This window comes from Aquarana catesbeiana, linkage group LG12, assembly GCF_042186555.1.
Source record: "Aquarana catesbeiana isolate 2022-GZ linkage group LG12, ASM4218655v1, whole genome shotgun sequence".
NCBI lineage: Eukaryota > Metazoa > Chordata > Amphibia > Anura > Ranidae > Aquarana > Aquarana catesbeiana.
In genome coordinates this window covers 193573968-193599658 of record NC_133335.1, presented here as the reverse complement: position 1 = coordinate 193599658, position 25691 = coordinate 193573968, and the positions used below count along the sequence as shown (strand labels likewise).

General features: G+C 40.5%; 1 protein-coding gene across 3 annotated transcripts in view; it reads right to left on the bottom strand.

The window, feature by feature from the left end:
* Positions 1–25691, bottom strand: part of RALY (RALY heterogeneous nuclear ribonucleoprotein) — a 383349-nt gene that overhangs the window by 25528 nt on the left and 332130 nt on the right. For all 3 annotated transcript variants that reach the window (XM_073606359.1, XM_073606357.1, XM_073606358.1), the window contains one exon: positions 3341–3501. In XM_073606359.1, the coding sequence (XP_073462460.1) occupies positions 3341–3501 (161 nt within the window). The remainder of the gene's footprint in view (positions 1–3340; positions 3502–25691) is intronic.

Below are 25691 nucleotides of genomic sequence, written 5' to 3'. Positions count from 1 at the left end.
ACTGTTATAAAAAGTGAAAGAAAACACCACAGCTTTAATTGTCCCCAAAACAGTAATTACAACAATTCTTGTTTTGACTATGAGATAGGAAATTAAAAGAAATCTCCCCAAAGGGGCACAAATGGCAAAAGAAAATAAATATGCCAGGGGTCATAACTTTCTCTTCCTCTATCCAAAATGAAACAAACAAAAAAAAATTTTAAAGGATAAAAAAATATTGATGGACCCACAGGGGTATCCTACTGGTATTGCTTATTTTCATCTTAAAGTAGTTGAAGTAGGAGATCTAGTTCCCAAGCAGGTGGCTTTGATACTCCAGAGGATCTCCACAGTCTCCTTGGCTTGAATTGTATTGTAACAAAAATAAAAAATAAATTGAGGCACCACACCACTGCCAAAAGGTCCAGATACGACTTTATCCCAATAAAGGTCAGGGGGAACAATTAAAAGTGTAATCAATGCGTTTTGGGAGCCCAAAATGCCCCCTTCATCAGGGTCATTCCAGTGTGATTACAAGGACAGGTCTTGTTGGCAGCTGGTTTGCCAGCCCTGTATTAAAGACATACATCATTCTTATGCCCCGTACACACGGTCGGATTTTCCGATGGAAAATGTCCGATCGGAGCATGTTGTCGGATATTCCGACCGTGTGTGGGCTCCATCGGACATTTTCCATCGGATTTTCTGACACACAAAGTTGGAGAGCAGGAGATAAAATTTTCCGACAACAAAATCCGTTGTCGGAAATTCCGATCGTGTGTACACAAATCCGATGGACAAAGTGCCACGCATGCTCAGAATAAATAAAGAGATGAAAGCTATTGGTCACTGCCCCGTTTATAGTCCCGACGTACGTGTTTTACGTCACCGCGTTTAAAACGATCGGATTTTCCGACAACTTTGTGTGACCGTGTGTATGCAAGACAAGTTTGAGCCAACATCCGTCGGAAAAAATCCATGGATTTTGTTGTCGGAATGTCCGAACAAAGTCCGACCGTGTGTACGGGGCATTAGAGATAGACCACATGCCTTGGTTCCAACTATTAGTTTGGCCATATTGACTCATGGAGCTGGAATACATGTTGTTCACAATGAAAGTATCACAAGAGGCCTCTGAATATGTGTTATACATGCTAAGACTTCTAATGACATGAGGGAAAAAGAAATCAAGGTCAGCAGGTACTGTATTTATAATACAAGCAGATGTTCTCAGCAAACTTTAACCGCTTCAATACTGAGCATTTTCACTCCCTTCCTGCCCAGGCCAATTTTCAGCTTTCAGCACTGTCACATTTTGAATGACAATTGCGCAGTCATGCAATGTTGTACCCAAACTAAATTTTTATCATTTTTTTGAGAAGCATAGAACTTTCTTTTGTTAGTATTTAATCATCACTGGACTTTTTATTTTCTTGCTAAACAAACAAAAAAAGACCAAACATTTTGAAAAGATTTTCTTTTAGTTTTTGTTATAAAATGTTATAAATAAGTACATTTTCTCTGTCACTCATGTGCTCTGATGTTACGCTGATGGGCACCAATAAGCTGCACTGATGAGGCGGCACTGACGGGCACTGATGAGGAGACACTAATATGCAGCACTGATGGGCACTGATAGGCAGCACTGATAGGCCGTACTGATGGGCTGCACTGATGGGCACTGGTTGGCATCACTGGTGGGCACTGACAGGCATCACTGATCACTTATCTCCCCTGTGAGGAAAGCTGCTTATCAGCTCTCCTCATACGCTATCAGTTCTGAAGGACGTCATATGACGATAGCAGATTGACATCCAGTCAGGAAATGGTTAACATATCCAGACACCAAATAGGTGTTTCAGTCTCAACCTCTAGTGACCCATGTTTTCCCACAGGTACATTTTTTGAACATACATCATATAGTGACCTACAGTATAAAGGAAGTCGGGTCCTAAGGTAATGGGTGGACCTTGCTTTCTCTTGCTTGTCTTTTTTTTTTCCTTTATGCAGTCTTCATTTGTGCCATAATCTCACATGCTTTACCCGGGAGGCTGAAACTCCCACTTTCTGAGGCTACAATCATTTAAATAGGAGTCCTCAACTCAGTGACACATCTGAACTCTACCCAATTCACCCAACACCAGTGCATGTCACACAACACTCCAGACAGAAAAGGCTATCAATCTGATTCTAGGTTCGATTTGGGCCTGAAGTCCAAGCATCTCATGGCAAGAAACCCGATTCAAATTTTGATTGTTGAACTGTGGCTTACAGTTTGATTTTTAAGTGAACCTGTGTTTAGACCATGGGTGCCCAACCAGTGGCCCTCCAGCTGTTGCGGAACTACAAGACCCATGAGGCTTTGCAAGCCACTTACAGTTACAAGCATAACTCCCAAAGGCAGAGACATGATGGTACTTGTAGTTCTGCAACAGCTGGAGGGCCACAGGTTGAGCACTCATGGTTTAGACCATGCACACATATTCCGAACACTAGACAAAGGTGTATCAAAAAAAGTCCTCACTAACTTCTGTAGCAATAGACATTGTGGAGAAATTAATTTTTACTAGAAAGGCACAGAAATCGTACCTTTATTTCCTAGAACTTTCTATTGCACCCCCAGAACCTTGGCTGCCCACCAGCCCTCTAATGTAAACACAGGAGGTGTTTCTAAGCTGACTGTTTGTTTGCTTTGCCCTTAACCACTTCAGCCCCGGAAGGATTTACCCCCTTCCTGACCAAGCCCTTTTTTGCGATACGGCACTATGTCGCTTTAACTGACAATTGCGCGGTCGTGCGACGTTGTACCCAAACAAAATTGACGTCCTTTTTTCCCCACAAATAGAGCTTTCTTTTGGTGGTATTTGATCACCTCTGCGGTTTTTATTTTTTGCACTATAAACAAAAAAAGAGCGACAATTTTGAAAAAAAAGCAGTATTTTAAACTTTTTGTTATAATAAATACCCTCAAAAAATATATAAAAAAACACATTTCTTCCACAGTTTAGGCCGATATGTATTCTTCTACATATTTTTGGTAAAAAAAAATTGCAATAAGCGTATATTGATTGGTTTGAACAAAGGTTATCGTGTCTACAAAATAAGGGATAGATTTATGCCATTTTTATTAATAATTATTTTTTTATGGGGCCACTTGTGTCAGATGTGCCTTTCCTGTTTCCCTCTTTCCCATCTCTATAACCCCTGCACAGACTTCCTCAGACAGCCTGATGTGATATTTCACTTGTGTGCATAGAATATGGGAATTCGAAAAGAAGAAGGATTTTAGTTAACAGCAGTTTAAAAAAATGTAGTCTTTGTGTTGCATTACTTTTCTTCCCAGAACTGAATTTGCACTTACATCTTAACTTGGCTGCACTCCCTGTGATGGCTGCCGATCTTGCGAGGAGCTTGACTGGTAGAGCTGATTTTACCCGTCGTACCAGAGGAACCGTCACACGTGGGCGTTTTACTGGAACTGCTCGAGGAGCTGGGGACACTCTTCCGCGATACTCAAAGAGCCTAGGTAGATGGAGAGAAACAGGTTGTTTATCACAATGCACTGAGTATCTGTTATGTTTTATAGCATATAAAATACCATAAACCCCATCATATTCAAGAAAGTAGAAGTCTGGAGCTCTTCTTAGGGATTGTTAAAAAGCAAAATTGCTGTGTGAATGTCTCAAGCTGTCACAAATAATCACCATCTTTTACTTAATATGTTTATTTCCTAGGATCGTCAGCGCCATCTAGTGGACATGATGCAGTATGTTGCTGAAACACATCAATTTAAGAAAATACTGCATTATGGCCACTAGATGGAGCTGACGATCATAGAAAATAAACATATTGAACAAATTATGTAGATTCATCATAATGACTGTGCGAATGTATGAGATTACTGGCACAACAAATTTTTTTTATAAATAGACCCCCAAAAGTAAATGTAAACCTTAACTGACCATAGACCCTGCCTAGGTAATGTGAGTAGCAATGGACACCTGCAATGTTCATCAGAAGCTTGTGTGACAGGATGAAAACGTAGGATAGCAATTAGGAGGGGGAGAGAGAGAGTTGTCACCCCATAATAGGAAGGGCCTGAACAAGGACCTTCATGGCAGGATCACCAGTTATTATTTTACTAAAAGCTGCAGATTTAAAAAATATTGAAATTTACTTTTGAAATTACATAATGAAAGTTGGAAAAATTAAATTTTAGTGTTTGGGTTTACATATTTACATACATACTTTAAGGAGAAAGGCAAATGCCTAAATAAAATTGATATATACAGTGTATATATACAGTATCTCACAAGTGAGTACGCCCCTCACATTTTTGTAATTATTTTATTTATCATTTCATGTGGCAACACTGAAAAAATGACACTTTTCTACAATGTAAAGTAGTGAGTGTACAGCTTGTATAACAGTGTAAATTTGCTGTCCCCTCAAAATAACTCAACACACAGCCATTAATGTTTAAACCGCTGGCAACAAAAGTGAGTACACCCCTAAGTGAAAATGTCCAAATTGGGCCCAAAGTGTCAATATTTTTTGTGGCCACCATTATTTTCCAGCACTGCCTTAACCCTCTTGGGCATGGAGTTCACCAGAGCTTCACAGGTCGCCACAGGAGTCCTCTTCCACTCCTCCATGACGACATCACGGAGCTGGTGGATGTTAGAGACCTCGCGCTCCTCCACCTTCATTTTGAGGATGCCCCACAAATGCTCAATAGGGTTTAGGTCTGGAGACATGCTTGGCCAGTCCATCACCTTTACCCTCAACTTCTTTAGCAAGGCAGTGGTCATCTTGGAGGTGTGTTTGGGGTCGTTATCATGTTGAAATACTGCCCTGCAGCCCAGTCTCTGAAACGAGGGGATCATGCTCTGCTTCAGTATGTCACAGTACATGTTGGCATTCATGGTTCCCTCAATGAACTGTAGCTCCCCAGTGCCGGCAGCCCCAGACCATGACACTCCCACCACCATGCTTGACTGTAGGCAAGACACACTTGTCTTTGTACTCCTCACCTGGTTGCCGCCACACATGCTTGACACCATCTGAACCAAATATGTTTATCTTGATCTCATCAGACCACAGGACATGGTTCCAATAATCCATGTCCTTAGTCTGCTTGTCTTCAGCAAACTGTTTGCGAGCTTTCTTGTGCATCATCTTTAGAAGAGGCTTCTTTCTGGGACGACAGCCATGCAGACCAATTTGATGAAGTGTGCGGTGTATGCTCTGAGCACTGACAGGCTGACCCCCCCACCCCTTCAACCTCTGCAGCAATGCTGGCAGCACTCATACGTCTATTTCCCAAAGACAACCTCTGGATATGACACTGAGCACGCGCACTCAACTTCTTTGGTGGACCATGGCGAGGCCTGTTCTGAGTGGAACCTGTCCTGTTAAACCGCTGTATAGTCTTGGCCACCGTGCTGCAGCTCAGGTTCAGGGTCTTGGCAATCTTCTTATAGCCTAGGCCATCTTTATGTAGAGCAACAATTATTTTTTTTCAGATCCTCAGAGAGTTCTTTGCCATGAGGTGCCATGTTCAACTTTCAGTGACCAGTATGAGGGAGTGAGAGCGATAACACCAAATTTAACACACCTGCTCCCCATTCACATCTGAGACCTTGTAACACTAACGAGTCACATGACACCGGGGAGGGAAAATGGCTAATTGGGCCCAATTTGGACATGTTCAGGGGTGTACTCACTTTTGTTGCCGGCAGTTTAGACATTAATGGCTGTGTGTTGAGTTATTTTGAGGGGACAGCAAATTTACACTGTTATACAAGCTGTACACTCAATACTTTACATTGTAGCAAAGTGTCATTTCTTCAGTGTTGTCACATGAAAAGATAGAATAAAATATTTACAAAAATGTGAGGGGTGTACTCACTTTTGTGAGATACTGTATATATAAAAATATTCTCTATATACTCTGTTTAAATGCAAAGGGTGTGCAATTCTGTACAGCAAGTTCTATGATATACTCAGATTTTTCACACTTCACATGGGTGATACATGTAATTCATAATTAAGCAACTCCTTTTCCAGGTTCAGCATTTCACTCTCAGATCTCACCTCAAAACCTCCAGATAGTGAATCAGCATCATCAACTCCATCCAGTGAGCAAGGTGCTGACCTAGGATGCAGCAATGGTAACCTAGGATGGAGCAGAGGAATCCTGGTGCAGTCCTTGACAATGTTTACAAATGTCTGACACCGATCAGCCCCTGCTTCAGCCTCTCACCTTGCGATTGATTACAGAGTTACAATGTACAGTCTGATCACTGCAAGTGAGTAGAGTGAGGAATTGCCTCCTCCTGCCTGCAGTAGACAGATTACATAATTTCATGTACGAAAAAAAGAACAGAGGAGAAGGAGAGAATGCGACACCGTCCAAGCTTAGTAAGAACATGGAAAAAACAATAAGGCAGTAAGTTGTGCACTCACATACAAAAAGTTAATAAGACATATCAATAATAATTCTGTGAATCATCAGCTGACACTTCAGTGTTTTCAAAGAAGGCATGTGAAATGAAAATAAAAGAGATAAGGTCACCATTCTCAGTGCAGTATTACTTTAAAGTGGTGGGTAAAGGATTTATATAATTCAATTTACCCAATGGGAATCACAAGGTGGATGAATAGGGAGCTTCTACTGGTGGATAACCTCAAAAAATGGGAGCAGTGCAGGATAACTGGAGTAACAAAACAGGACAGGGAGAGAGCGTGCCGTTCCTAGGAAGGCCATACATGGGTCAAATTTCGAAAGTATTTTCTTTCAAAAATCTTATCTAAGAATTTTCGTTTGTAATTTGCACCATTAGAGGGCTGCAGCAACAGCTGATTTTTTTGCATAGCCATCGAATTTGAGTAATCGAACGTGTTGGAAATTTTTTGAAAAACGAATGATTTTCTAATCAATGATGGGAGAATCATGCGAGAAATGTAATCGAAAAAGAAATGCGTATGTGCAAGGAAAGAAAATTCACAAAAAGAAAAGAAGATTCCCAGCTACGAAAATTCTTTTCTGTAGCAACAGGGGGTGAAATTGAAGGCTTGGTTGGTCAAATTTTGAAATCAATGGTGGCACCATCGGATCACAAAACGCACAAATTTTCTGATTTTCAAAAGAAAATTCTTTCAAAATTTGACCATGTATGGCCAGCCTTTGTGTACCATTTATTAGAAACCAAAAAGAGCAGCTTGCTTCAGGCTCTCCACCAGTAATAGCTCTCCATCTATCCTCTATGTGCATAGGCCTGCGCAGGGGACGTGCCGGGTATGCCTGGCACACCCTAATCACCCCGTGTGGTGCAGATTCCCCCTGCTGATATTTCACCAAAGCCCCCCAATGGACCTGTTAAAAAAAAAAAAAAAAATATATATATATATATATATATATATATATATATATATATATATATATATTTATAAAAAAGAACTACTGACACCATCCACTGCCTACTGACAAGTCCACTGCTCTATTGACACCATCCATGTTTTAATACATTTGGAGTGCACACCCTAATGCAATAGGCTGCACACACCTATGTCTACGTGCCTTTGAACTGAGACCAATAGACGGATGCCACTTGCTGTAATGTATTACTTTTTTTTATTTTAGTGTTTTATTTTCTCCTATTTTCTGCTAATAAATACTACACTAAAAGTGGCACTCTCTCTCTCTCTCTCTCTGTCCTGTTTTGTTACTCCAGTTATCCTGTACTGTTACAGTTTTTTCCGTTTACAAACTTTTTTTATTTGGTACAAAGAAATAGTACAAAAAGCTTATTGACATATGCCATAAAATGTACAAAGTAATTTCTACAAAAAGGAATAACAATATATATTAAGCGGTTCTTGAATAGAGTATAAATTTATATATAAATATAGCAATTCCTATTATACATTAAACTGTATATTCATATAATACTCTTCAGTGTACTTCAGTATTTGGTAGAATTATTCAGGGTTAAAGAAGAGATTAGCATGGTTAAACCATGGGTCCCATTTCTTTGTGTAGAATTGGTTAGTGTTTTGTATTGTGTGGAATATTTTTTCCATTAAATTAATATTGTTAATTCTGTTTTTCAAATGTGAAAGAGGAATTGTGGGGGATTTCCAATGGTATGCTATCAACCAGTGTACAGCAACACATATTGTGTGGATCAATCTCATATTATGTATGGAAAGACCGATGATAGGGGAAAATAGGAGACAGTTATATATAGTGAGGTTTATGTTGTTATTTGAGATTTTGGAGGCAAATTTTTCCAGTTGTTTCCATATCTGAGTAACTCTATCACAATCCCAGAAGATATGAGAAAAGGATCCTGCTGAATTGCAACCTCTGAAACATGTATGAGGGGTGTCAGGGAAAATAGCATGAATTTTAACTGGGGTATAATACCACCTTGTGAAAAGTTTGATTGCAGTTTCTTTGATCGTGATTGATCTGGTGCATTTGTGTAAGTTAGAGATACATTTGTCCCAGTTTTCCACTGTAAATGAGAAATCACATTCTTGTTCCCACTTGAGCATATAGGGAAGTTTGGATTGTTCTGCATTATTGACTAGATTAGAGTAGATTTCAGATATCAGACCTGCTCTCCTAGGTGTTTTTAGACAAATGTTTTCAAAAAATGATGGTGGGAGTGAGTTTACTGTTTGGAAATATGTACTAAAAAAATGTCTAATTTGGAGAAATTTATTAAATTCGGTATTGGGGATCTGATGTCTAGATTTCAATGAAGAGAATGAAGTGAAGTTGTTGTTTTCTAAAAAATTATAGAGGGATATTAGGTTATTATTTGTCCACCATGAAAAGTCTCCTCTCTCATTGGAGGTAAGGTGGAATTTTGGGTCACCAATAAAAGATGCAAGTGGAGGTGTGTTAGAGGTTAAGTTGTATTTTTTGTTATGTAGTTTCCATAATTGATATGAATGTGAGACTAATTGATTAAGGTTGTCTAGGATGTGAGTTGATACTTTATTACCCCATAATATACTTGAGATAGAATATGGTTGGATGGAGTCTTTTTCAAATCTAACCCATGGGACTTTGGGGTTGGGAATGTGCCATTGTGCTATTTGTGACCATCTGGCGGCTAGGTAATAAAGCCAGAAGTCTGGGAGACCCAGACCGCCGTTTTTCTGTGGATTGTGTAATACTGATCTAGATAGACGTGGACGGGAGTCTGACCAGATAAATTTATTGATTTCTGTTTGGAATTTAGTAATAGTTACTTTATTTAATCTGATTGGGAGGGCTCTAAATAGGTATAAGATTTTTGGTAAGATTGTCATCTTAATCGCTGTAATTCGGCCAAGAAACAATATTTTAAAAGATTTCCATAATTTGAGCATCAATCTCATTTTTTGTATTAATGGGGTGTAGTTTTTTGAGGAAAGGTCATTAATATTTGGTGTAAGAAATATACCAAGATAAGGGAGAGAATCCATTGACCATGAGAAATTGAATGAGGAACGTAAGGAGTCTAATTGGGATGATGGGATGTTAATTGGCATACCTATAGATTTGGTGACATTCACTGTTAGGCCAGATAGTGAGGCAAATGTTTTAAGAGTATGTAGTAAATTTGGTAAAGCAATATTGGGTTGTGTGAGGAATAATACCATGTCGTCTGCATACATACTCAATTTATAGGTATTATTGTTAGAATTATAACCTTTTATATCTGGGTTGTGCAATATTGCTGTAGCTAAGGGTTCAAGCGCTAATGCGAATAATAAGGGAGATAGGGGACAACCCTGTCTTGTTCCTCTGCCTAGTCTGAAAAAGTCTGAATTACAGCCTGGTAATCTAATCCTAGTGGACGGGTTATGATAGAGAGCGTGAAAGGCGTGGAGAAATTCTCCTAAGAAGCCGTATCTTTTCAGAACTAAGTCAAGGAAATCCCAGGATACACTATCGAATGCTTTATTGATATCGAGACTAAGAAGTAAAACAGATTTGGAGTTGATATTTGCATCTTGTATTATGTTAGTGGCTAATCTAATGTTGTACTGTTACAGTTTTTTGAGGTTATCCACCAGTTTAAAACCTCCCTATAAATCCAGTGTGCCTCCTATTAGAGTGTAGTAGAAGGGCGCCATCTACTGGATCTTTTAAGTTATGCCCAATCTCTACCTATACATGTGAGTGCATTATATACATACTTTATCCATCACTAGTAATACTACATTGAGAGTGGTGAGCCTCTCTCTCTCTCTCTTTTTTTTTTTTTTTTTTTGCATGTCTTCTTTGGAGATACTGAAGCAGCTGCCACCTGCTGATACTCCATAGATTTATTATCAATATGCTGTATCAGCTTTTTGTATGTGAGTGCAATACTTATTGCCATATTGTTGTTTCTGCTTTCTTACAATGCTTAGACAGTGGCATAGCTTCCAACTGTCCCTGATTTGGAGGGACTGTCCCTGATTTGGAGCAATGTCCCTCTGTCCCTCATTCCTCCTCATTTGCCCCTCATTATGGTCTGATCTATATAGTTGTATATAAAAAGCACTTTTTATCTATCAAAAAGTGGTTTCCAGCGCTAAACCTTTCATCTGATTTCTAAATTGCTGCATTTGTAAATTCCAAAAGCCAAAATAAAGGAATAGTAGTGGCAAAAAAGCTCTTGTGGGTTTAACCAATCTTGTTTTTTGTACAATTGTCCTTTAAGGGGGCGTGGCAGGGGTTTGTCCTATGCCTGCATACTTTTGCTGATAGGTGTCCCTCATTCCCATCTCAAATAGTTGGGAGGTATGCAGTGGTGCTTTCTCTCCGCCTTTTCTGTGCCTTTCTCTTACATGCCCATTGGTGGGATGTACTCCAGAACTTATGGACTCTGTTTGGATGAACTTAAGTCATATTGTCTCAAACAGTAGAATAGGGTGGATACTGGTTAACTCTGTTTGTGTCTACTTGGGGCCATAGTCACTGATTTAAATTCAAGGGCAAAGGTGGAGGTTTTTCTGAAAAAAAAGAGGATACTGTTGCTGTATATTGTGACACTAGCATTATAAAACAGAATCTGTATAGTACCAACAATTTATGCAGAGCTTTACAATATGAAGGGAGACAGTACAGTCGCAATACAATTCAGTAAAAGAAAGTCAGGAGGGCCCTGCCTGCGAGAGTTTACAATCTCTAACGCCTCAGGAATGTATTCATGCACTTAAAAATTACTAAAGGGTCTATTTTATTACTGACTACGCCTACTAAAAATAATATATATCTTTTTTTATCACAATAATTTTAATGATTGTCTAATTTAAAATGGCAACGGTTATAATAATAAATATCATTTCTCCAAATCTCTTTTTATTCACGGTCATGGCCAGCAGGGGGCGCTGTGACTCTACAACATTTTACATGCTGCACACACTCCTTTCATCATGCTGCTGTGGGTTTCAATCACTTAGAACTATTCTTTTCTCATAAAAGCATCCTCTGTTGTCTGTGTGCCTTCAGTAGTATCGGTTTTAATAATAGCTGTTAAGGTTTTCAGGCCCACTTATATATTTTTTTTCTTTTTTAGGCAGCGGCTTTAGAAATTTGTGAAGGGTTGACGGTCTTCAATTTTTCACTTAACCCATCTGTGTATATCACAGAAAATGTTATTATGTGTTCCTTCTCTTTTTTGTATAGCATTCTGTACTCTGCTTCCTGTCTTTATAAATATATATATATTTATATATATATATATATATATATATATATATATATATATATATATACACACACACAACATGAGCTACTGTTGTGCATTCAGCAAAAGCAGAAAGCTAGCTACATATGTATAGGTTGAAAGAAAGTTGTTTATTGCCACTGCTCCGGGACATGACACAAAGCTGCTTTCTGGATACAAAGGAATCCTATACATAGTGGAACTGAAGAACATCACAAGGAACAGCTTGAACCTGTCCACTTGTGGCTAAATACTGCTGAAAAGAACTAAGAGGAAAAAAGCAGTATATCTTGTAAAGGACACACATAGTGCACATAGACAAGCCAGTGGGTTGAAAATGGCTGAAGGTCTTAAAAAAATTAAGTGCGCCATAAAAATAAAAAGGAACTGCTGATCGAGATGAAATCTTGTGGAGAATACTATATTCTCTTTTTTCTTGTGTGATAAGGTCTAGGAGATATGTGAAAGCAGTGAAAATAGAAACTGGTTATGTAGGGTAGAGCGCCCTGGGGAGCCTTCAAGTTTCTTCAGGGGTGCCGTGGCCAAATGCCTAGAAATTGCCCAAACATTGTATACAAGCCAGTGGGTAGAACAAGCCTACCTTTTAGTTACACAAAGCCACAGGTTTTCATTTTGCACCATTACAACCTTCTATCTGTCGGCATTCTAACAACCAATGATGCCATCAGTTGATAAGGAGGACGTTGGGCACCTGCACAGCATCCTTGTTTGTACCTTCCCTTCCCCCTCTCCATCAACTCTGGGGTCACATTAGCTGAATGAGGTAAAGAAACTGAGGGAGATGAGAAACATTGGAATACTAGTCAGTACCAGTGTGCAACTATATATTTGCTTTGTAAATATAAATCACCTCTAACTTTGGATGTCCTACGTGTGTGGATGTTGCTGCGTTATGTAAAATTTAGTTACATTTGTGACATTTTAGATTACATTTTATTATTATTATTAATTATTTTTAGATTTTACATTTTAGATAGGTACCTCAAGATTGTGGAGGATTTTAAATGGTGTATTGACTGAAAAAAGGTTGAGAAACACTGGGGTAGAGACACTGAGGTGCCTGGTGTAGTTCTCTAAATTGGCAACTAGATGTTAACATAGTTAGGGTTGGGAACCCTGCAGTAAAGAGTAGGCAGTAGCCCAGGTAGCCGCTAGAGGTCTCCAGAGTAGTGACTAGAGCAGCATTTCGCAGCCTATTAAACACAGAGGAACGGCTAGAAATAACTCTCCGGGCTTAGGGAACCCCTGCAAAAATGACTATATCTACAACTCATAATACATTAGTGTGATGGTCAGTGGGAAGAATGCTCCTTACACTTGTGGCCATTGGGAAGAATTACCCCTTTACAGATAGCTAAAAAGATCATTGCTCATTGCTCAAGGAACCCATGCAAATTCTGGAGAAACCCTAGTTGAGAAATGTTGGACTAGGGTGCACCATTGATAGTGAGGTAGTGCCAGCCTTGCCCTGCCCATGCCGGTGTGGGGTATCTTGGGTAATAGGGCTTAATAATAATAGTTTGGTGAGGGTGCACCTGGGAAGCAGTGCAAGGACAAAGCCATGTAATGCTATAATCTTTGAGGCTCTAGCTAAGCCTGTCTGATCCATTTACCAGAGAAGAACCTTTAAAATAAAATTCCCGGTCTCAGGGAACCCCTGCTAATAATGACTGTATATACTGCTCACTGTACATTGATGGGATGACCAATGGGAAGAATGCACCTTACATTTGTGGTCAACTGGAAAAATCACCTTTTACAGATTGGTGTCAGTGGGTACTTTTCTGAGAGACAGAAATTACTCCTTACTCAAGGAAAAGATAGCAACCTCTGGAGGAACCCTAGATTTCCATGGAACCTTGGTTGAGAAAGGCTATTCTAGCTTCTGGGAAGTTTCTTCTTAGAGGGGGAAATAAAAAGGAAAGATGCAGGACTTTTGGGACTACTCGCATCATCTTTGCATGAGATGCATGACTCTGAAAAAGTTAGTTTACAACTAAGGAATGTGCCATCACAATTGGGGTGACCGAAAGGATGTAAATCAACTTCATTTCAGTAAAAGCCTTATAAGGCTTTCCTTGAGGAAGATCTGGACCCCATACTTTTTACTTCAGAAGAACAAACACCTCTTGATTCTCAACAGCAATAGTTAGGTTCTCTTGGTCCTGGCTGAAACCACAGTATGAGAATATGGGTCAGGGGGTTGGGAGGGTTTCTTTAACCTCAATCTTCCTTTCCCTTTCCTACTCTCCCCCTCCCCCATTTTTTTCCTACTCCACCCACCCTCTTTTCTTCTTCTCCCATTGACTTGGGGTTCGATGTTTCCCCCTATAAAAGAAGTAAATAAAAGGAAGGATCGGTATGACATTGTTCATATTTTTTATATTGTAAAGCGCTGCGTAAACTGTTGGCGCTATATAAATCCTGAATAATAATAATAGGTGGGATAAACTGCATGGCCACCTAGATTATGTTTGCAATTGTTGGACCCTTGCTATATTTATCCCTATGTGAAGTGTCACACAGTGTCTCACTTGGTGTGCCCTATGTTGTTGTATGTTTTTTTTTTAATTTTGAATTGTCATGCTGATTCTTTAAAATAAAGATTTTTTTAAAAAAAGGCTTTTCTTGGATGGGAACATCTTCTGGAAACAGGTACTGGGTGAGGCTGGTATTGGGCTTCATTGCCGTAAGGTCTGAGGAAGGTATGGAATGGGCTACTGGGTGGTACTGGTTAGGCCTGGCTGGGGGCCTCCGGGGGGTGCTCCTGTATAGTCATTCAGTGGAGTATCCTGTTCCCATAGAGCCTCTGTGAATCCAAGGGGACCAACCAATGCCTGGGAGGTATGGGTTAAGACTACAAGTGCTCTACCACTATAGAGCCGACTAATCACCACACATACAGCAGAAGTTGCTTCTCAGTCCCCAATGTCATAGCAATAAACTTATTGTGTAGAAAGCCTAACTCTAACTATTCTTAAATTATGTTTCCTCCCCCCTCCTAATTTATCCTGCCTAACCTGCATAGAAACAATATGTGTACTTACCTATTTTTAATCCACTCTGGTCATGTCATCCCACAACTCCAGCTCCCCTGTGTCAGGCTGCTGCAGGGAGGAAGAGGGAGTGCCAACAACAAGCATGGAGCCAAAGGGCGACATCCCTGCTCCCAGATTTCACAGCCGTTGTTGAGTGCTCCCTTACACAGGGCTGTGGGATCCAGACTAGAGGGGATTGAAAATAGGTAAGTATACAGGTCTTTTTTATTCAGGTTAGGCAGGATAAGTAAAAGGAGGTAGAGAGGGAAAGTTTTTTTTTTTTTTTAAATTGTTAGAGCTTTCTTCCACTTTAAGTAAAAAAAAAGAAGTAAAATTACACTATATAATTACAAAAAAAGCCCAACATTTTTTATTCTTTCTTTGAGCCCCTAGACAAAACGAGCAGTTAACCCATGCAGTGCGGGCACAACCCCACCCGAGCCTTGCCTGAGCCTGCCCAGCTTTGAAACGGCCATATTTTTTATGGGCAGCCGCTTCCCGTAACCGACATTTACGGACAGTTTGTAAATCAGCTTATTTTTACAAACTGTCCAAAAAATTTATGGACGGTTGGCAACCCAGCTGCACAAGCTGGATTGAGACCATCATTCTCAGTTAACTGTAAACTCATAAGCTGTAAAGGTATTTAAAAATGTTGACCATGGACAATTATGAATATTTTATAACAAAATGGGTATTATATTGTGTTTGTGTGCAGTAAAATCATTTTTAGTGTAATTTTTACTGAAATTATCTGTTTGATAAACAGTTGCACTACTGGTGTTTTGCATAAAAAATTGCATTTGCTATAAATTTTATACTCCAGGGCAGGGGCGTTGCTAGGTCTGCAAAAGATCTAGGGCTAGAGCCCATAGCAGCAGTCACCAACCTTTTTGCATGCCCGCGTGGGGGGGGACCGGTGCTAAGCAATTTTTTGTGGGTGATGGCTGGTGTTGGCGCTTCAATCATCAGGGCACCATGGTTGATATGGTGTCAGGGTGATTGAAGTGCATTATTTCTATTATTACATTCCAATATATAATGAGATGGTTCAACTCACCATAATGCAGAATCAGTGGGAGCCCTGGGCGTGTCACTTGCCACATCTCCTGCCACCAGATGCAGTGTGTTACTTGCCACCGTTACCTGCCACCAGATGTATTGTCACTTGCCACTTTCACCTGGTAGCAGATGTGGATTGTCACTTGCCACGTCACCTGCCACCATTTGCAGATTGCCACGTCCCCTGACACCATTTGCAGATTGTCACTTTCCACAACTCCTTCCACCATTTGCAGATTGTCACTTGCCACATCTCCTGGCACCATTTTCAGATTGCCACTTGCCATGTCACCGGCCACCAGATGTGGGTTGTCACTTGCCAACTGAAGTGGATTGTCACTTCGCATGCCATCCAGTGCCACCAAATGTGCATTGACGCTGCATTGGTGGCAGGCTGGCAGCACTGGTCCATTTAGTGAGAGCAGGAGAGCGGTGATGCAGGGCGGGCAGTGAGAGATGATGTCATCTCTCTGCTGCTCGCCACACCTCACTCCCAAATTGAAGAGGCCCGGCTGTGAAGAGCGCTGCTGTGGAGCAGGCGGAGAATGATGTCATCTCTGCTCGCCCCCCCACTCACTTCTCTCCTCTCCTCCGCCTCTCTTATGCAGCCAGCTCGCCCGCTGCAGCAGCCACGACCCACTGGTTAGGCAGGGACCCTGCGGCAAGAGACTCGGGGCTATGTGCCCCAGATTTGGGGCTATAGCCCCAATAGCCACCCCCTAGCAACGCCCCTGCTCCAGGGTCTTTGCTTTAGCAAAATATATACTGTTTTGGGGGTTTTAACTCAAAATGTACAAGTGTGTAAAATTAACATGTGTGCAAAAAAAATAAAAAATACAAAATAAAAGCAAAAACAGCTTTGTGGCAGAGGATTAAAGCTTGAAAAAAAAATTTAACACAGGTATGCATTTATTTAAAATTGTGTCTTTAAAACAACTAGTATAAACCCCCCTAATTTAAATTGATAACATCTTCTTCTTGTCTCCTCTACAGCAGCACCAGTGGCATAACTACAGGGGTCACAATGGCCACATGCTTTAAGGGGTCCATGTGGCTCCCCTGTACAGCTGGATAGTGGCATATAGAGCCCCATCCCCTCCATCTTTCTTTTGCAGCCGCTGAAAGTCTGCTTCTCCTCATCTCCCTCCCACAGGCATTCAGCAGCTGGAGGAGGAAGATGGAGGGCATGGGGCTCTATATACCCACCCCACTGCCTATCCTATCCAGCTGCCCCCTGGCCATGTGTATTCCCCTGGCCCCCCCCCCTCAGTGCTTCCGGCTTCCCCCCTCCCCTCTCCCGCCAGCTGCTGCGGGGGATGCTTTCAGGATGGAGAGCGAGGGAAGGGGCCAGTAAATATGTAATTTACCAGCCTCTTTCTTTTTTGAATGGACACAGTGAGTGATTGGTACCGATTGCTCCTGTGTCCATTCATAACTGAAGTATGATAAATGGTGTTTACTATACTTCAGTTTGTGAATGAATGGGAATCTCTGTACAGAGCTATTCCTGTCCCTAATATCCTATCTTGAAGGTGAAACATCAGAGGTCTGCTCAGACCCCTGATATCTCACCAAAGCCCCTAACAGGGCTCCTAAAATAATTGTACAAAATAATAAAAAATAGAATTGTAAAAAAAAAAAATAAATTACAATGGTAAAAAATTATGAAAAAATAATATAACAAAAATTATATAAACTATAAAAAATAGGGGATTGGCGCTGTTCAATATTAAAATAATGGTAAAAACTCTCACCACAAGGGAATATCTGCACTACAAATCTGAGTGAAACAAATTCGTGGAAAAACGGTGAAAAAGTAACAATTATTGAATACGTATAATCGCATATTATGGTATATATATATCCACGAATATGACTGAGGCTACCAATAAACGTACGAACTGCTTATGGTAAAAATTTAAATAGAAATGGAAGATATAAAATATACAAGAATATACAAAAAATAAAAATAAAATAAAAAATAAAAATGTATCTTTTAAACATACCCTGGAAAACAGTGGATTATAAACAATCCAAATGGTGTTATACCAATTGTGTGTTTAAAAAAGTGAAACAAAAAATTTTTTTTTTTTTTTTTGAAAAATTATTTTGTTGTGTGTGTAAATTCTAAAATTGTGGTCATATACCAAGTGAAGCAATGGTAGAAAATAGAAAAATATAATAAAAGATCAGTGATAATAGTCCTTGCATACAAAAATTTCAAAAATATAAAAAGTGTCCGTGCATACAAAAATTAAAAAAGTATCAAAAGTGTGATGCATATATCAAAAAATAGTCCTGTGTATAAAAAATCCTTGTGCAAAAATCTGGTGTGTCTCCAAGTGATTCCAGATGAGGCTGTTGAGATTGATGTGAACCGTCCTATATGGAACCCCCACTAGTGTCCCCACTCACCGGAACGCCCAACCCCTGCAGGGGTAATGGGCATATGAACGTGAATCGGATGGTCCAAGCGATCGATGTCCCCTTCACCGACTTCTCCCCACTTGTGTCACCAATGTGCTCCTACACACACTAGGTAGGTCCGCTCAGTGTCAGAGGCCTGTGCTGTGTGTTGTCACGTGTCCCCTCCGATGTCCTTCACATGCCCCCAGGGCATGCAAGGACTATTATCACTGATCTTTTATTATATTTTTCTATTTTCTACCATTGCTTCACTTGGTATATGACCACAATTTTAGAATTTACACACACAACAAAAAAATTTTTCAAAAAAAAAAAAAAAATTTTTTGTTTCACTTTTTTAAACACACAATTGGTATAACACCATTTGGATTGTTTATTATTCACTGTTTTCCAGGGTACGTTTAAAAGATACATTTTTTATTTTTTATTTTATTTTTATATATCTATTGGGACGGACTTACCTGGAACTATTTGAAGATACACTAGCTTGATACACAAGAACTTTCTATGTACACTGGACAATATATATAGCAATTTAATATACACGGCATTTTTTGGCATTTTTTGGCATTTTTTGGATGCATGGATTTTTTCATTTTTTCATTTTTTCATCTTTTTCATTATTTATTCTGAACACAAATATTTTAATACAAAATTTTTTATGCACACCATATGTTAATTGTTTTTTTTGTTTTTTTGTTTTTTTTTTCATTTGAACACCATCCAGTCTCACTTTACTATTATATACACTGTTTTGTAGTGGGCAACACTGTGTTTGTTCTCTCTTTAGGGTATAATTCACTTATACCCTTCATTGAGTATTTTCTTTGGATCTTGTGGAATTTTTTTATACACCTGACTGATCATTCACTTATATTACTGTTTGGAGTTTTATTTATTATTTTATTTTATATTACATCTCACCTTGGGTAGATTGCACATTCTGTGATAATTTTTAGCAAGTATATTTATTTACAAATACTATATGACACTGTGTTGCACTTTTCACTCACCCAGAATTGTGGTGTAATGTTTCCCTTGTGTTAGGAGTCTGTTTATAGTTTATTTATTTTTTTACCAGTGAACAGCGCCAATCCCCTATTTCTTCAGATTTTATAGCAATTGGATCGCACCTAGGTGCTTTCTTTACCTGGGGGGCTGCAGTTCGGTCACAAGCCCGTCCTGAGCGCGGAATACCACTATATAAATTTTAGAATTTACACACACAACAAAAAAATTTTTCAAAAAAAAAAAAAAAATTTTTTGTTTCACTTTTTTAAACACACAATTGGTATAACACCATTTGGATTGTTTATTATTCACTGTTTTCCAGGGTACGTTTAAAAGATACATTTTTTATTTTATTATTTTATTTTTATTTTTTGTATATTCTTGTATATTTTATTTTATTTTTTATATCTTCCATTTCTATTTAAATTTTTACCATAAGCAGTTCGTACGTTTATTGGTAGCCTCAGTCATATTCGTGGATATATATATACCATAATATGCGATTATACGCATTCAATAATTATTACTTTTTCACCGTTTTTCCATGAATTTGTTTCACTCAGATTTGTAGCGCAGATATTCCCTTGTGGTGAGAGTTTTTACCATTATTTTAATATTGAAGAGCGCCAATCCCCTATTTTTTATAGTTTATAGCATTTGGACTTCACCTAGGTGTTTTCCTTTTCTGGGGGGGCTGCAGTTCGTATTGGTGTCTGTCCTGAGCGCAGAATACCAGTATACAATATAACAAAAATAACTACTAGGGTCGCAAAGGTTGCACTCACGACCGGGCCCTGGAGTTCCACCACCGTGGGGGGCCCCAAGATGGCAGGAAGGGGGCCCACTGCAGAACATATGAAAGGTTCACGCTGCAGGGCCATAATAAAGGGACCTGCAATGGAAGTAAAGGTCACCAGGCTTGGACGGAAGGTCCCTGGGCTTGGAGGGAAGGGCCCCCGGCTGGGGGTGAGGGGGGCCCTTCATGGTTTCTTGCATGGGGGCCCTGAAGGTTCTAGTTATTGCTCTGAGCAGCACCCAGACTGGAAGAGAGAGCAGCAACACTAGGGGCCAATCAGGCTGTGCTACAGAACATGTGCTGGCAGCAAACATGCTGATAGGATGAAAGAGCAAACATGTCATCTCATCAGCCTGCTGCAGCTCTTTTGCCATCCAATCACAGGCTGAGGGCGGGTAGGTGACCTAGCTGTGTTGCATAATTGCAGTATGAGAAGTCAGGTCACCATGTTTGCTGTACTGTCTTTTGGGGCTGTGTAAATCTCAGGACTGGATGGACAGAAATACAAATCCTTTAGCAGGTTCATCATCTCCCATATATGTATTTTATTTGTGTATTTAGCCATTTGCCAGGAGATAAACTTTAATGCACCAAGAGTCATCAGACAATCAGCATTGCCTATATTTAACAGCAGCCAGATAATTAGCACTGAAATACCCAAATAAACGGATCCACCATAATCATTCTATTGAAGAGAAAACTTTAAAGTGCATCTAAACCCAAGAACAAAAATGTAATAGAATGCAGCCTACCAGTCCTTAGGTGTGGTGACTGCATTAGTTTTCTTTTTTTTTTTAGGTTTTCCCCTTTATTTTTACCTTGTGATCCTGCCATACACTTCCTGTCCTAGGGTGACAACACTCAGTCACCGTACTGTATCTGTAGAGGAACAGGGTTGTTACCCTAGGACAGGAAGTACTGTATGTTCAGACTACAGAACACTTCCCCCTGTCCTCTTCTCCATAACATAGTAGGATGGTGTGTTATGAAGTCCATAGAGCTGAGCCTGGCTTGGGTGATGCATGAGATTTTCAGTACAACATAGGCAAAGGCAGCAAATAAACATTCATTGTTAGGGTTTTCATACACTTTTGGTGCATAATTGTAAATTATTTGCAGAGCGTTCTGTGGAACTGCATATACATTCATTCTGTGCGAAAATCGAATGTTACTAGGCTATTTTCTCTTCAGGTCAAATGTTGTTTATTCAAACAGTACATAAGAGTGACTCAAAAAAATACTGCATTATGGTCACTAGATGGAGCTGATAAACATAGAAAAAAAACAAAAACAAAAAAAACGTATTTCCTATGAATGTCAACTCCATCTAGTGCCCATAATGTGGTGTTTTCCCAAACTACGCAATGTTTAACCGCTTGCCGACCAGCCACCGCAGTTGTACTGCGCAACATGGCTCGGCTGCGCGAATCGCCGTTATGTTACATCTCCCCCTCTGGTGGCCACTAGGGGCGCATGCCCGCACATTGCCCCCGGAGCCGATGCAAGTGCCTGGCGTTTTCGATGACCGCCGGGCTCCCACGCTCGTAACACGGTGAGAACCGGGATCTGTGTGCAAACACAGATCCCGGTTCTCTGAGGGGAGAATGTAACCACACCAGCCCAGGACCTCCACATCCAGCATCTTCACCTCCAAGATCGTCTGAGCCCAGCCACCCGGACAGCTGCTGCAACAATCGGTTTGCATAACCAAAGAATTTCTGCACAAACTGTCAGAAACCATCTCAGGGAAGCTCATCTCATGCTTGTCATCCTCATCAGGGTCCTTAACCGACTTGAGTGGGCAAATGCTCACATTCGATGGCGTCTGGCACTTTGGAGAGGGGTTCTCTTCACGGATGAATCCCGGTTTTCACTGTACAGGGCAGATGGCAGACAGTGTGTATGGCATTGTGGGGGTGATCAGTTTGCTGATGTCAATGTTGTGGATCGAGTGGCCCATGGTGGTGGTGGGGTTATGGTATGGGCAGGCCTATGCTATGGACAACGAACACAGGTGCATTTTATTGATGGCATTTTGAATGTACAGAGATACTGTGAGGAGATCCTGAGGCCCATTGTTGTGCCATTTATCCACGACCATCACCTCATGTTGTAGCATGATAATGCACGGCCCCATGTTGGAAGGATCTGTACACAATTCCTGGAAGCTGAAAACATCCCAGTTCTTGAATGGCCAGCATACTCACCGGAGATGTCACCCATTGAGCATGTTTGGGATGCCCTGGATCGGCGTATACGACAGCGTGTTCCAGTTCCTGCCAATATCCAGCAACTTGGCACAGCCATTGAAGAAGAATGAACCAACATTCCACAGGCCACAATCAAGAACCTGATTAACTCTATGCTTAGGAGATGTTCTGCACTACGTGAGGCAAATGGTGGTCACACCAGATACTGACTGGTTTTCGGACCCCTCAATACAGTAAAACTGCACATTTTAGAGAGGCCTTTTATTGTGGCCAGCCTGAGGCACACCTGTGCAATAATCATCCTGTCTAATCAGCATCTTGATATGACACACCTGTGAGGTGGATGGATTATCTCAAAGGAGAAGTGCTCAATAACACAGATTTAGACAGATTTGTGAACAATGTTTCTCAATTTTGCTCTATATATATATATATATATATATATATATATATATATGCTCAATATATATATATATATATATATATATATATATATATATATATATATATATATATATATCCTATATATATACAGTCAGGTCCATAAATATTGGGACATCGACACAATTCTAATCTTTTTGGCTCTATACACCACCACAATGAATTTGAAATGAAACAAACAAGATGTGCTTTAACTGCAGACTTTCAGCTTTAATCTAAATCAGGTGAACGGTGTTTGTACAGTTTGTATATGTGCCTCCCACTTTTTAAGGAACCAAAAGTAATGGGACAATTGGCTGCTCAGCTGTTCCATGGCCAGGTGTGTGTTATTCCCTCATCCCATTTACAAGGAGCAGATAAAAGGTCCAGAGTTCATTTCAAGTGTGCTATTTGCATTTGGAATCTGTTGCTGTCAACTCTCAATATGAGATCCAAAGAGCTGTCACTATCAGTGAAGCAAGCCATCATTAGGCTGAAAAAACAAAACAAACCCATCAGAGAGATAGCAAAAACATTAGGTGTGGCCAAATCAACTGTTTGGAACATCCTTAAAAAGAAAGAACGCAGGGTATTTACATGCAAATCAGGTAAACGGTGTAGGAATTACAACAGTTTGTATATGTGCCTCCCACTTTTTAAGGGACCAAAAGTAATGGGACAGATTAACAATCATCCATCAAACTTTCACTTTTTAATACTTGGTTGCAAATCCTTTGCAGTCAATTACAGCCTGAAGTCTGGAACATATAGACATTTATTTATTTATTTCAGGTACTTATATAGCGCCGTCAATTTACGCAGCGCTTTACATATATATATTATACATTCACATCAGTCCCTATACCCTCAAGGAGCTTACAATCTAAGGTCCCTAACTCACATTCATACATACTAGGGACAATTTAGACAGGATCCAATTAACCTACCAGCATGTCTTTGGAGTGTGGGAGGAAACCGGAGTATCCGGAGGAAACCCACGCAGGTACAGGGAGAACATGCAAACTCCAGGCAGGTAGTGTTGTGGTCGGGATTCGAACCAGCGACCCTTCATACTGCTAGGGGAAAGTGCTACCCACTGCGCCACTGTGCCGCCACATCCCCAGACACTGGGCTTCATCCCTGGTGATGCTCTGCCAGGCCTCTACTGCAACTGTCCTCAGTTCCTGCTTGTTCTTGGGGCATTTTCCCTTCAGTTTTGTCTTCAGCAAGTGAAATGCATGCTCAATCAGATTCAGGTCAGGTGATTGACTTGCCCATTGCATAACATTCCACTTCTTTCCCTTAAAAAACTCTTTGGTTGCTTTCGCAGTATGCTTCTGGTCATTGTCCATCTGCACTGTGAAGCGACGTCCAATGAGTTCTGAAGCATTTTGCTGAATATGAGCAGATAATATTGCCCGAAACACTTCAGAATTCATCCTGCTGCTTTTGTCAGCAGTCACATCATCAATAAATACAAGAGAACCAGTTCCATTGGCAGCCATACATGCCCACGCCATGACACTACCACCACCATGCTTCACTGATGAGATGGTATGCTTTGGATCATGAGCAGTTCCTTTCCTTCTCCATACTCTTCTCTTCCCATCACTCTGGTACAAGTTGATCTTGGTCTCATCTGTCCATAGGATGTTGTTCCAGAACTGTGAAGGCTTTTTTAGATGTTGTTTGGCAAACTCTAATCTGGCCTTCCTGTTTTTGTTTTTTTCAATAATAAATGATATATTTTCATTTTTGTGTTATATTATAATTGTCTGGAGAGGACTGTTCAACGCCCTAAATCTATTACCTACTTTCCTTATATTTGCTTTTGGGTTTACTACCGCTTTAAAGTGGCTGTAAACCCTTCCATATACCCAGTGAAGTGACTAGCCTCAGGCGATTCACAGAGATTAAACAAATCCTTCTACATAAGTTGTACCTGTTTATCTGCAGTTTTCTCTGTAGCTGTTCAAAGTGCTGAATTATAAAGCTTGTCTGAGAGTTTAGAAAAAAGGGGGCAGAGAGCTGAAGTTACACTCTGCAGAGCTCAGTGAGGGAAGAGCTCAGAGCTGATTGAGAGAAAGGGACACACACTCCCCCTTCACACAGCACACAGGAACAGAGCTGAGGCTGTCAATCTGCTGGAGGTCCCTCCCTGTCACTATTTTTCTCTTATTGTCAGGAAAACTTGTCAGAGGTGATTCATGCTGATGGCAGAGGAACGAAGCAACAGAGAGAAATGACACTTAGTGCTCTTAATTTAAACAAGTACACTCTATAGAAGTGCTTTATTCATATTTCATGTCTGAGGTTTACAGCCACTTTAACTACTTTAATACGGGGCAGTTTCACCCCCTTCCTGCCCAGGCCAATTTTCAGCTTTCAGCGCTGTCACACTTTGAATGAGAATTGTGCGGTCATGCAACATTGTACTTGAATTACATTTTTATAATTTTTTTTTTGACAGATAAAGCTTTATTTTGGTGGTATTTAACCCCTTCAGATCCGCGCTATAGCCGAATGACGGCTACAGCGTGGATCTGCTTTGCCGGGAGGGCGTCAATAGACATCCTCCCCTTTGCCCCCTGAAGGGCGCACGCTGTGATCACCCGAGTCAATGAGACTCGGGTGATCATAGATCCGAGTAAGGGGTCGATCCCGGCCCCTTAGCTGATTACGTGATGTAAACAGAAGATGCTGACAGCATGAGGAGAAAAAAAAGCCAATCACCGGCTTCTGTTGAAGGGACCGAAAAGCAAGAGGCGAAGCCGCCTCATATGTGCCCACCAGTACCGCCTGCCAGTGCCACGAATCAGTGTCGACGATGCCCACCGGTACATAAGTGCCAGCAATCAGTGCCACCTATCAATGCCCACGAGTGCCACCTATCAATGCCCACCAGTGGTGCCAATCAGTGCCTCATCTGTGCCACCTAGCAGTGCTGCCTATCACTGTCACCTACCAGTGCCGATCAGTGCCCATCACTGCCACCCATCACTGCCACCCA